The sequence below is a fragment of the Astatotilapia calliptera genome, chromosome 11 (genome assembly GCF_964374335.1).
Source record: "Astatotilapia calliptera chromosome 11, fAstCal68.1, whole genome shotgun sequence".
Taxonomy (NCBI): domain Eukaryota; kingdom Metazoa; phylum Chordata; class Actinopteri; order Cichliformes; family Cichlidae; genus Astatotilapia; species Astatotilapia calliptera.
This window is the reverse complement of record NC_137432.1, coordinates 36,338,411-36,351,703: the sequence shown is the minus strand read 5'-3', so window position 1 is coordinate 36,351,703 and position 13,293 is coordinate 36,338,411. Positions and strand designations below refer to the sequence as shown.

The following is a 13,293-nucleotide window of genomic DNA, read 5'->3' as shown; positions in this document are numbered from 1 at the left end:
CATTACTCGCACACCAATAAAGCCAGCAGAGAGCTGTGTAGAGCGCCGTTCAGCACATTTACAGGCCTACTGCATCTGTTTTCCATCACAAAGTATTCTGCGAGGGCCCGAGAGAACAAAACACCACCAGCACTCACAAGCTTCATCTGCAGAATATCTGCATCAGAAAAAATGCAAATTTTCAAGAAGTTTGTCACTTTTCTGATCTATGCGATTACACATTTATGGGATTTTCCTACTTCTCAAATGAAAAGTTATGAAGCTTCATATCAGGGATTTGGGAGACTAATGATTTCACTGCTAAAGCATAAAATATGGTTTTGTCAAAGTCGCTGGCACTGCGTAGCTGTCCCTTCACTTCAGCCCACAACACACTAGACTTGGCAGTACTGGGATGCTCATAAATACTCGTCAGCATCACGTTTAAATGCAGGACAAAAGGGTAATGTTGTAACAGGCCGTATTTGAAACCAAACCAAGATCTTTCCGCAAAGAAACCATTCAGTTTTTAGTGCCTCAACCAAATCAGACTGAGTCAAAAAAAGCAAAACAGGAAGTGTGGCTGTAAACAACCACACCTACAAACTCTACTCGGGGCTCTTTAAGCCTCTAAAGGTGACTTATTATGCTCATTTCCAGCGACGTGTTTTCACTCTTCTGCTTTGCATCATTCACAGTTCAAACTAATCGTGTTTATCATTATACTTGGTGCAGGTCCTCAGCCAAGCCGTTTTAGCTCTCTTCCCCTTTTAAGGGCATGCTTCCTTTATACCAACCTTCATCTGATTGGCTGCCCCTCACAAATACAAGATCTGAAACGTAAGAGTGAAGCTAATGTGCTCTGTGTCTAATATGACCACATCAGAGATATCCCATCTCTGCTGAAACGGAGTGTTTCGATTATTTCTGGCTCAGCGTTACTCACACATACACTGAGCTCATTATTTGACACTTTGGTCAGCATGTCTATACACCAGTGTAACAGTCAACATGACAGAAACACAAAGGATCCCAAGTTTTCTTTTTCCAATTTATGAAAAAAAAAAAAAAAACACTTTAGATTAATCAATAAGGGAAAGTGTAAATTATTGGCAGAGCTGACGTTTCTCCTGCTTTTTATGTGCAACTTTTCCCTGAGTGTGTAAATATGACAGAGCTGAATATAGACTTTAAATGTTTACAGCTAAATATAAAAAGCAAGTCAAACACACAGGATTAACCATAGTTTAAAGTATTCTTGATTAATCAAACTAAAAGATAAAACACAAATCTCTTAATCTAAAGCAAGTAAAATGAATCAAAAGCTACTCCTGCTGTTTGAAGTCAGCTTAAATGGAAATGCCCCTCAACGACTACGTCTCTTTAGGACAGCTCAGGTATAAATGAGTTATGACTCTCGGGCATTTTTGGGGCGTCTTCAGAGCTGTGACACAGCGACACAAAGAGCTGCATGATCCAATTTACATCCCTGCTGGAAGACACCCAAAATCCTGGACTGCTCTCCGAGCTCTTATCTGCCCGGCATGACTCAGTGTGACAGACGATTGTCCGCTGTCACGTAATACAAGCTGAGATCATCACAAGGGAACGCAGGGCTTCCCCTTCGAGGCAGCCAGAAGAACAGAGGAGGATGTGATCAAACGACATGAGAAAAGATATCGAGCAGTGAAATCTGCTGCGGGTGCTGGATGGTGGTCCGCTGCCCGCTTCTGGCCTTAATACAGCGGAAAACCTTTCGTATTTTTTTTGAAAAAAAGGTTTCTGGAGAGATGGATTTGAGAATTAAATGCATTTATATTCTTTTATATGACGAGTTAAAATGTCTGCTGTAACAAAAGGTCCACTGATGCAGTGATTACTGAAGCTCATGATGGAGATGGTTTGTAATGGCAGCTGCGATGGTGTAATGGTGATGCACTCAATTATGAATGAAGAGGTCAGACCTCGTGCTTCTCTCTTTGTGTCCAGACACATTCGAGAACTCCAAAATGGGTTTTTCCCGAAATTTAAATAGTGACATGAGCATCAAACCCTTTTAAAAAATAAAATAATCCTGCTCTAACCTAATAACAGCACATTAATGGCATTCATTATTAACTAGTCTCCATAATCAGCCTTTAAGAGGTTGGGAGGGGAATTTTGGGTCTTATTATAATTTTCAATTTTATCCTTTGTCTTTTGGTAAAAGCCCAGTTTTAAATTACTGCAAACAGAAATGTTTAAAGCATTTGATGGTTTTTGTTTTGGGGTTTTTTATATTACACTGTGCATTTTCAAACCTTTCAAACATTTTTCTTAGCTGAACATTTTAGAGATTGCAAGGAACATTGAGAAAATATATATAGAGAAAAATCAGCCGCAACATCCACATTTTTAATATTTAAATCATTTAAAGTAACGATAATAAAGAAAATATAGTAAAGATGAAAGAAATAAAAGAACTTTCTGTATTTTTGAAAGGATTTGTCATTTTTCTTAATTTTTATTTTGAGAATAAAGTCAAAAATGTTGAGAAAGGAAAACTGCTGTGTTCAACACATCACCGACTGGCTTCATTCTCTACTTGTTAATGAAAAATATGATTTAATGATGATTTTTTTTATTAGGTTTGACTATAAAATCAAAATAAAACTTATTCTCCACATTTAATTCTTAGAATCAAATAAAAAAAATACATCTTCCACCGCACGAGCCTCCTGACAGGCTCCTGCTCATTCAGCAAACCAATAGTTTAATGATGGTGTTTCAAGCAGACAACTAAAGAAATTAAAGGCCCTGAAAGGCTGAATGATCTGGAACAGATGCTCTTTTCCATTTTAGGAAGGAACTTTTCCAGCAAACATTTTATCTCAACAAAGCTGACAGGAGCAGCTTGAATGGATCCTCCTGTTACACATCATCACCCATTAATAGAGCGGATGTATAACACGTTACCTTAGCGACAGGTTTAGAATTTACCCCGAGATAAATATAGAAACTTTACTCACGCGAACTCAAGCTGTGACTAATATTAGACGGCTTCCTATGACGTCCGATACTTGAGCAGGCTCCCCCTTTCACTTCTCGTTTTCTCCTCACAGGAGAGAGTTTGGTCAGATATTGAAAAGCTTCTGTTTATCACACTGTTGTTGCTCAGGGTGCTGGCATGTACTGTGCAGCTATGTGACATGTTGCACAGGGGGAAACAACAGCGCCGGACTGCAGTAAATACAGCTTTGAATCTAAATGAAGCGTAACAAGGAAATTTAGTTTATCAGAAAATAAACAAACGCCTAAAACTGACCATAAACATAACAAATGTCTGAAACATGCGCAAGTCATAGTTCATAATACAGTAGGCAAATTGTAAAAGAAAGTATTCACAGTTGAGGAAATGGGATGTGTGATGTGATAAGTGCATTTCCTGCAGTGCAGTCTGATAGCCGTTCTGTCATAGTTGCGCTCAACATTGCACATCAGTCCATGAATGCAGTGTTAGTGCATCTGCTGCATCTTTGTATTGTACTGCCTTTCAGTCTGCAGCTGCTCCTAGACGTGCTCAGCCACGTCTGCTACAGTATATTTAATTGGTTTTTGTACCGTTTCAACAGACTGCAGAAGAAAAAAAGAAGTCTGAGCGCTTCATCAGTGTCTGCCACACCTTCACGCACATCGTTCAGACAGGTGGGGCAAACTCCTCCATGGAAAATCCCTGCTTTGTGTCTGATCCTGAAAAAGGACTTAGCTATTTACTTTCAAATGCTGCACTGGTGTCTGAGCAGCTCAAAGTTGAGTGTTTTAAAACGTCTGTTAAAAATGGCTGCTGGTTATGCTGGCATAATGCTACAGCTACAATCACAACACTCAAGCCTGTGCATGCAGAGTCAGTGCATTTATTTATTATTTTTTCTAGTTTAATTTCTTTCCTCCACACTTGGATTTACTTTTCATTTCCATTTCACTCCACACTAAAACCAAAGGACACGCCCAGAGATCCTGTGTTAATGCTATTATGTTGGGACAATATTAGGTGGTGTTTCTTTAGTGTCGTGGCTGATGGGTGAATATAAACCTTACATCATTACAGTTGACAGTATTTAAAGTTGTTTCCATATAAACACTGAAAAACGGTTTTGTTGGCTGTAATAACTTCTCCTGCTCTTACAGCAATACAGGAGAAGAGCCTTCGTATTGTGGTGAGTAATCATTAGTAAATATGAGCTTTATATGAGGTTTCATTCACTTAAGTTTAAATCCACAGTACAAAATTCCCTCTTTGTGTTTTCCTGCAGCAGACCAAAGACCTGACGCTTCAACTTAACTCAGAGCCTTCTGCTGTTCAGTGTTAAAACACAATTCCAGTGTTTGTCTTGTCAGTTTCCACTTGAATGGCATTCTGAAGCAATCTTTTAATGGATAATCGAAGTTCAAGGGGATAATCGTGGATATCTAACCTCAGGGTCGATGACTGTATTTTGTTGCCCCTGTGAAACACTTTGTACTGTGGATTTTGAGAGGTCGTCTATAAATAAAGAGCTTATTATATAAATGCTTAGATTAGTGTAGTTTGCATAGCAGCACAAAGCTAAAATAAAACGTAATATGATGACCAATAATTCCTTTATCAGCCTGGTTAAGGATTAAAAATGACCCTGCAATAACACCCGCAGTGCTCCAAGTATTCAATGAAAAAGACCTTGACAGTAACGTGTCTCCTCTTTAGTGTAGCTTTGCCTGGTTTTCAAACCTGAGCCATTTCAAGTGGCTCCAGGCTTTAAGTTTAGACCTGTTTTAAAATTTCCCTCACACCTGCTTTTCACCACAATTTTAAATTATATATGAGAGAGGTTGTCGTTCTGACCCCTTGTTGCTTCGCTTCAGGGGATGAAAGCATGTGTCCCCTGCGGTTGTTCTGCATACAAAGGCGTGTGTGTGTCTGCCTTTGGGCTGAACAGGCGTGTCCTGTCAGCCGAACTGCACTGAAGGCTCCACCTGTTGCTGTGTCATGTTTGGCAGCAACAAGCAAGGACACCAGCGAAAAGTCAACACATTGTGAGACTTAACAGCCGCATGTTCGTTCTGCTGCTGCTGTCGCCGCCTGACGCTCAGCCCAGCAGCGTCACAGCAGCCCGTCGGTGTGTATTAATAAAGCCGACTTCCCGTCACAGAGAGTCCACTCAGCCCATTCCAGAGGCCTTGAAAAAAGGCTCTGAGTCACAACCCCGTCACACAGCCGAACCAAGGCTCCCACAGCACCATGGAAACCAAACAGCAAACACGCCACTTAAAGTCTAGCAGATAAAGGCAGCTCAAGCCGGACTGAGTGACTCCAGCACACATGCATCAAAAGAATCTGCCTCCTTAGGAAAGTAAAACTGCTGTGGGAGCCGTGGTTGCTCCTGCAGGCAAGAAGCACCGTGATAAGGCAAAGACTGCTGAATGCAATATGTATTAAGCTGATGAGCTTAGGACCACTCAAAGAAAGGTAAGCCACACTAAAGACGCATTTCTCGCAGAGTTATGGATCTTATATTACCGCTGCTGTGGAGGTTAGCCGATTGATTTGTGTGCTTATTTTTCCTTTTAGCAGGATTTTTTAAAAACTTAAGAAGGGACTTGTGTGAAACGTTTCAACAGGACCCAGCCGAGACCTGATGTGCTCCCAAACTTTGGGAGTTTATATGGAACTGGATTCAGAAAAACTTGCATTTGTAGACATATTTCTACAAACATACATCAAATAAAAATAAGGGAAAAAAGGGAGACACACATCAGAAAATCATTGATGTAGATATTCTACTAGACTCAAGGACACCAGTCACGCATGATGTGGAGGAAACTTTCAGCCTTGTTCTTGTTTCTCTTTGCAGTGAGCCGGCAGCTCAGGCCACACCCACAGTCACACTGTTTCATAGTTCAGATCAGTGTTGGTCAAGTTACTTGGAAAAAGTAATCAGTAACTAATTACTTCCCTGAAAAAGCAATCCCGTTACTTTTCTGATTACTTATTTTCAAAAGTAATTAGTTACTTTTGACGCTAATGTTTTTGTCACTTTTTATGGACTCAAACTCAAAGTAAGGTCAGTACTTCCACGCTTTAAACGTTGCACGCTCATACGCTCTCCCGCACTCCATATATTATCCTTTGTTGATCTGCACACAGCTGTTGCCACGAACGTCGCACTCGCTTACGTCACTGTCATGAGACACTCTCGCAAAAAAAAAAAAAAACACAAACAAAACCCACGGCTTTAGTAACACAGTAACGCAGCGTGCTTACAGGAAAGTAACAGTAATCCAATTACCTTTTTTTTTCCCAATAGTAATCCCTTACTTTACTCGTTACTTGAAAAAGTAATCTGATTACATCTCTGGTTCAGATGCAATAAAACGTCAAGTCTTTGAAAAGGAAGCAATTAGCAACTAATCAGATCAAAGAGTCATTAAATTTGTGGACTCACTCACTCACTCACTCACACACACACACACACACACACACACACACACACACACACACCTATTTTATTCCTGAAAAAATGATTTTGGTTTGAGGAACAATCAGGAAACAAAGTGCTGACTGTAAAGAATTAGAGTGCAGCGAGTCGGTATTTTGCATTTTCTCTTTCTCTAACCTCACATGAACTTTGCTGCCAACACATTCCTGGGCAGCACTGCTGGCCGAGTCTGATCTGCCGACAGACTCCCCCAACATCTGAAGACGCGCAGACATTCAGTAAGGCACCGAGTCGGAAATTTTGTGGACTCGGGCGACTTACAGGGGGAAAAAATCTGCTCACAATCCTAATAGCTCCTCAGCTAGCTGAAGCTGTTAGAGCTGCTTGATAATGTGGCCTCGGCTCCAACACTCCTCCAATAACACCAGCCTGCATGCCAAGCTACACACAGGGTTTCCTCTAAATGTTGTTTTCAAATAATGAATGCAGCGTCAACCACCTACTGTAATGGAACCGTTTCCATTCCACTTCCTAACCTCATTTAGATGTAGTGACGAATGCTGTAGCCTAGCTTGATTAGTATCTGGGAACAAGCAGCCATGGATACCGTTTGCTCAATGCATCATTGTAAATATGACACAATGCTAAATAATATACCAATATGTACAGAAAACTCTTCATTTTAGTACAGAGTTGTGTAAGTTTTGAAATAATGACTCCCTCTCATGTGCCTCACAGTGGTTTGGTTCATTGTCCACCATTCCTCCTGTGCTTTGAAAGTTTCAAATAAAGGATGAATGACAGACATGCGTGTTCTTCACTTCCACCACGCAACAGAATTTAACAAAACAAAAACAGTAAAATTAGACTGCATTTTCATTCAATTTCATGCTTCAGTACGAACTCAATTCACAAATGCCAAAACTCTAAAGTCTTCATGCACCTGTGCAAAGTAATCTCGCCGTGTGTAAAGCTGTGAGTCGACATTCTGTCACGGGGACAGTGATTCCAGCTCAGCAGAGCAGGCTGTGTTCAGCCTGTTTGCCTGGAGGTGTGTCCTTTCCTTCAACGGGGACTGAAGTGACATGACTGCACCTGAAAACTGACAAACTCAGGAATGACATTTACAACCCTGATGTTGGATCTGGCTGCACATCTCACACCGCATTCCACAGACGACAGGGTGTTGCACCTCCTCAGCTGTTCATGCAACACAGGGTGTGAATTCAAAGTATTGCAGCACAAAAGGTAAAATCACAGCAGCTGCATCCACACGTTCACATCACATTCACTGTAGTTTAACCAGCTGCTACGAGACACACCGACAGGGTTTGAAGACATATTTTAAAAGAAGACAAACCTGCGCTGGCTGACGCTCAGCAGTAACAACGCCAGGGAATCCTTAACGCGTCCCCACATAACAATCTGGTTCATCGTTTTTTACAGCACCACAAAGTAAAAATTGCTGACCTATAATCTGAAAAGCATCATTCTTATGCAGCAGGAGGAATACGAGAACATATCAAAGTTACTGTGGAATCACTTGGCAGAAAGTCAGGGAATTCCCCCACACAGATCCCACACAACGGCAGATAAACGTTACATCATCAGTGTGCTGCTGCTTGAAAGATTTATGGATCATTCCCAGTGGTTCCCCTGACTCTGAAGCAAAACTGCATCAGTGTTTGTTTTCATCTGTCCTCTGAAGAGAAATGACACATGCACAAAATCATCAGTGTGTGCTTCTGATATGTTAACTTATTTACACATGAAATCAGTTACAGTGTAGTTTACATCCACAATGTGATGTCAGTACAATAGCAACTGTCTGATAAATGGGTGTAGCTATCCCGACCAGCTGGTTTTTGAACATTTGTTTTGAAGGTTGCATTTTAGCATTTATTTTTGGTCCTTCTTGGATCTGACTAACAAGGACTCTGCATGCTCAGATGTTAGTAACAAAGTAGGCATTTATTCCCACAACAAGCGTGATGCTGTATCAAATAGGACTTAAAATCAGCGACTGGGAACATAAACAACAGGGAAAAAAGTGAGGGCATGTTCTCATAGACTTCTATACAACTGGACCAATTCTTGAAACCAGGGCAGTCGCCCCCTCCTGGCTATTAGGAAGAAAGTCCACGCCCATTTGCTCTTCTTACCTGGCTTTGAGCTCTTTGTGCTCCTCCTTGATCTTGCTGAGCTCCAGCTGCAGGCGTGCTCGCTCCTTGGCCACCTGGTCGAGAGTCTTGCGGGCATCCGCCAGCTCCGTCTCATAGGCCGTCTTGATGCCCGACAGATCACGGGTGACCGAGGACTCAGACTCGCTGATGCGCAACCGCAGCCCGGCGTTCTCCGACTCCAAGGAGCGCACCTTGTCGATGTACACGGCCAGCCGGTCGTTGAGGTTGCACAGCTCCTCCTTCTCCTGCAGCCTGGTGATGCGGGCCGGAGAGACGGCGCTGCGGCTGGTGCGTTTTTGGCTCGGGGTTTCCATGGTAATAATGGCTCAGCAAGAGACGCAGATGGGGTGAGTCACTGGCTGTGGGAGAGGAGGAAGACTTAATGAGAAGAGTATCAAGGTTGCCTTCCACAGAAACACACTGCACTGATTTAATGGCTGAATCACAAGTTAAACTTTAACTGAGGTGAAAGCGAAGAAAGGCTCCAGTCTTGCACCACAGTGATTCTTATCTGTCCGCCTCCAGTCCTCCGTCTGCTCACAGATTTGTTTTATTAACTCGTTTTGATTTTTTTGGGAAGCATATGCTAAAAAAGATAATGCTGAACTTATCACAGCTACCTTTTCACTTGTTTCCTGCCCCCTTTTACATTCATGTCGATATTTCCAAAACAAACTAACCCACTGTGATAACCTCACCGTCCGCTCTGCTTCAGCTACATTAAACTGCTGTAGGTGCTGTTAAACCACTTTACGCAGCTTGCTCAACACATTTCCCACAAAGACCAACCCACATACCTTTTGCAAGGCTGTAAACACTCTCATAATTACAGTGAAAATATGCAGTTGTAACCAGGGACACTAAAACAAGGCATTACCATGCTGCTCTGCCATCCACAGAGACTCTGGTAAAAAATGCTTTTATTTGTTTAGAGATCAGAATGTTCAGTGGTGATCATTTTGCCCACAGCCACTAGCAACAGCGCTCAATATAATTCCAAAGTGTTGACTCATAATCTAAACGATTGCTGCAGGATGCCCTGATATGGACAAGTATCCATCCTAATATGAGGAGTGTTACATCGAAACCTTAAAAGCTTCAGAGCTTACAGTTCACTGGAAAAGTATACAAAATGAATTAAAATAAAAATGCATGGAAGCAAGCCACACCCACACACAAATAAATACATACATATATAAGAGAATTTTACAAACGAAACACGCAAAGGGAGAAGCTCTACAAATCAAATTATGAGGCTTTGACGAAACTTCTCAACGAGACTTATCAGCACTGTTATCAGTAACTGTGGCCAAACAGGTGAGACTGAAAACTACTCTACTTGTCAGCAGTTGCTCCACTCACAGCCTAACAAGCCTGTCCCACCAAATGGCGGGAATGGGCTCTCCAGATTGGAGTGGGTGGACACACCAAACTCTTCCATCCATCCCCTCTCGCTCATTACCAAAAGTGCACGCGAGAACATGCACGTGGGTGGGATGCATGCACACGCCCACAGGAGCACACACTTACGAGTACTCTCTCTGGACTGACTTTGAATAAATGAAGCATCATTTCAGCTTCCAAAAGCAGCTCCTGAGTATTAACAGGTGCTGTCTGATGTTCAGCTCTTCAGCCACTGAAACGAGCTACAACTTTGACAAAGTTATGCCTCAGAAAAGGAAAATGAAAGCAGCTTTCAGCTGACTGAACGAGTTTAACCAGCTCAAAATGACAAGTATACTAGAAGCACAGACAGCAGCAGTGTCAGTGAGACATAAAGAAAAAGCCTCACAGGAGACAAACATGAGGAAACTCTCTGAAGCTTACCTTAGCTGTGTGAGAGCCTTTTGACTGCAGCCTGCTGAAGGGTGTAAAAGTGCGAGCACAGGATCTTTCTGGAAGTTTATCTGCTGGTTTCAGTGCCTCAGATGATCGCAGTCCCAGATCTGTTGAAGAATGCTGTCTGCTGGTGGGTGTGTGCTCCTTTGGCTCGTGCCCTGGACTGCTTTCGTAGCCGAAGCTCACTGCACATGTACCTACCGCTGAAGAGGGAGACGGGGCGGGAGCACAAGAGAGAAGAGGGTGGGGTAGCGAGGAGGAGTCAGGCTAGGACAGACTGTGTGTGTGTGCATGCAGAAAGCAGCTGCTGAGCTTTATCTCGCTCTGCACTGGCCCTATCTTTTCCTTTCTCTTTTCCCCTCACACTGAGCCCTCGCAGACACACTGACCTCAGCAGTTGGTGCAAGTGGTCTGTCAATAAAACGCTGCGACACTGATGATACCGAGCAGCTCCCAGGTGGGTGAAAGTGTGTGAATGTGCGGATTACACCCTGCTCCTCCCTGCTGATTTGAAGAACACATTCTTTCAAGCTGAAAGGCCAAAGACATGAATGAAGAATTCCAGTTCCATCAAGAAATCCTGCTGCAGAACGACGCAGAGGTGACCTTGAGCCCTTGTAACGCACCATAAACACAGGCAATGAAACTAATCCAGAGTACATGCATATGATTCATCACCTTTGTCCACAGTTCTCGTTTTACCCATGGCAGAAAAATAGCCTTTCAGCAAGGTTATCCAAAGGATTAAAGGAGGAAAACGTCCAGGGAATTCTCATATTATAACCCCAGATGATAAGAGAATAATTCCCAAAAGGCATCTTGACAAGCTAAAAGTCTGACACTCAATCCGGAGCTCATCTGGACTTATATTTGTTTCGGCGGGGTGGAGTTAATGGTACCACAGGTCCAATCAAGCTCTGATATTTTCTGTGTGTCTCTGTGGGTGCACACATCTTCTCACCATGGAAATAAACGTTTGTCCATTCATGTGTGCGTCTGTGTATGCGCATGTGGTTAGACGGGGGCAAGACAGCACCTCTGTTTTTGGGCATGGGGCAGGTCCAGTAGCTAAGGGAGTATCCCGGCTACAGCGCGGCCTTCCAGTGGAAAGCAGCCGTCAGAGTCTGAGTCACACGTCCCTGCTACAAACAGCTCACATTTTTAGCCCTTCTTTCCTTTAACCCTTTTTCTTTCTCTTTCTCTTCATCATCATCATCATGTCCACATTTCAAGTTTTTCAGCTCTCATGTTTCCATGGAAGTCACACAAAGATAGGAATGCATGGTTGGCAGCCCAGATAGCTTTTCAGTAAGACTCTTTTCTCAAGGGCACAAACAATAATAGCATTTCTCATTTAAAATGCCATCACATGGAAACATGATGACAGCAAAGCACCCCGAAGCAGAAAAAGGTCCTAACTGGAATTTCTTTTCACCATACCAGAACAAATCTGGAGATGGGTGACTGATAAGCACTTACAATTTCAAAATCTTACAAAATTCTCAGCTTGTTAATACTTGAAAACAAACCTAATGTTTTCTAAGTGAAAGTTCACATGTAGCAATTTCATCAACTTCTTTTCAGCGTCTATGAGCAAGTCAAAAATAACTGTGTAATGTGCTCCTTTGCACATGTGCAGGTACCAGCACTGGATCAGATTTAACCCCGTGTGTGTGTGAACAAGCCTCAAAACTCATTAATGGTACAGCGGACATTGTTAAATATCTTATTTATGGGGCTATGAGTTAATTTCTTAAGTAAATGTGGTGTCAGGACATTTAGGAGAATTTTTAATGTATGAAGAAAAAAAATACATGACTCACTTAGCAGTTAATTGTACTCACAGACCACCCTGAAGTCTGAGCCCCATCTCTGGTAATTTTAGCTTTTTATCTATTTCAGTTATGTCACAGTAATTAAGTGCCTCCATCTTACATATACAGTCTATGTAATACAAACAGATGACACTATTCTTTTATAAATGTGGTTTGGACAAACCATCATGTTTACGCCCAGTAAAGCACACCCAAAGCATTTAAGCCTTCATCCCCTCAGCCGCTGACTGGTGCACAGTTTGATTCCCAGATGCATTCATCAAGTATAAAAACAGGAGCTAGCATGACAGACCGGGATGCAACTCAGCAGCCAAAACAAGTACAGAACAATATGTTATCAGTCAGCTTTCCCCCCCAGACTTTACTCACTCGCGCTCTCCTTTTCTACCCTCACCGCATTCCATGCAGGCGCACACACAAAGACAGAAAGAAACCCACAAGGCGTGCCGTCCCATTGTGCAATCCTGACATTATATTTCCCCATCCTGAGCTACTGACTTACTGCTCTGCTAGGAGAAAAGAGCAGCAATGAAGAAGAATTTGAACCAGAGAAAATCTGGCATGGGAACGAAAGGAAAGCTACTAGATCGTTTTCATTCCTGTTCCTCCAACTGAGGAACGCATAAAACATGCACAGCAGTACACACTAATGCTTCCTGGGGTTTTTTTTAATCGCACTACCTGCGGAGCACGTCTTGGATTGTGCACGTTTAAGATAATGAAAAATAACCACACATATTTTATATTGTTTGTTTTTTTAGCCAAAAATCCCTCACCCAGAAAATATCCTTGACTGTACGCTTCATTTTCATAACCTGGTTACATCATTTTGAAGCTGAAAGTTTGCATTTTCAGGGACATGTTTGCTACATTTTACAGCATTTTGATTGAAATACTTGAAAATTGTACAAAGCACCTGTGCTTGTAAAATTCTAGCATTTATTAGCACGTTAAGGCTAATTGGCAACTATACGCACCCACACAGTCTAGGATGCACCTCAG

The 13,293-nt window shown here is 42.3% G+C and overlaps 1 protein-coding gene across 2 annotated transcripts in view; it reads right to left on the bottom strand.

The window, feature by feature from the left end:
* LOC113032564 (lamin-A) overlaps positions 1 to 13,293 on the bottom strand; it is a 39,512-nt gene that overhangs the window by 22,907 nt on the left and 3,312 nt on the right. Inside the window, exons 2-3 of one of the 2 annotated variants that reach the window (XM_026185551.2) lie at positions 10,445 to 10,659; positions 8,597 to 8,976 (exon numbers count right to left, since the gene is read on the bottom strand). In XM_026185551.2, the coding sequence (XP_026041336.1) occupies positions 8,597 to 8,931 (335 nt within the window). In that variant the 5' untranslated portion in view covers positions 8,932 to 8,976; positions 10,445 to 10,659. Of the gene's footprint in view, positions 1 to 8,596; positions 8,977 to 9,237; positions 9,340 to 10,444; positions 10,660 to 13,293 lie in introns of those variants that run through there. The other variant, XM_080308526.1, reaches the window with a different exon arrangement.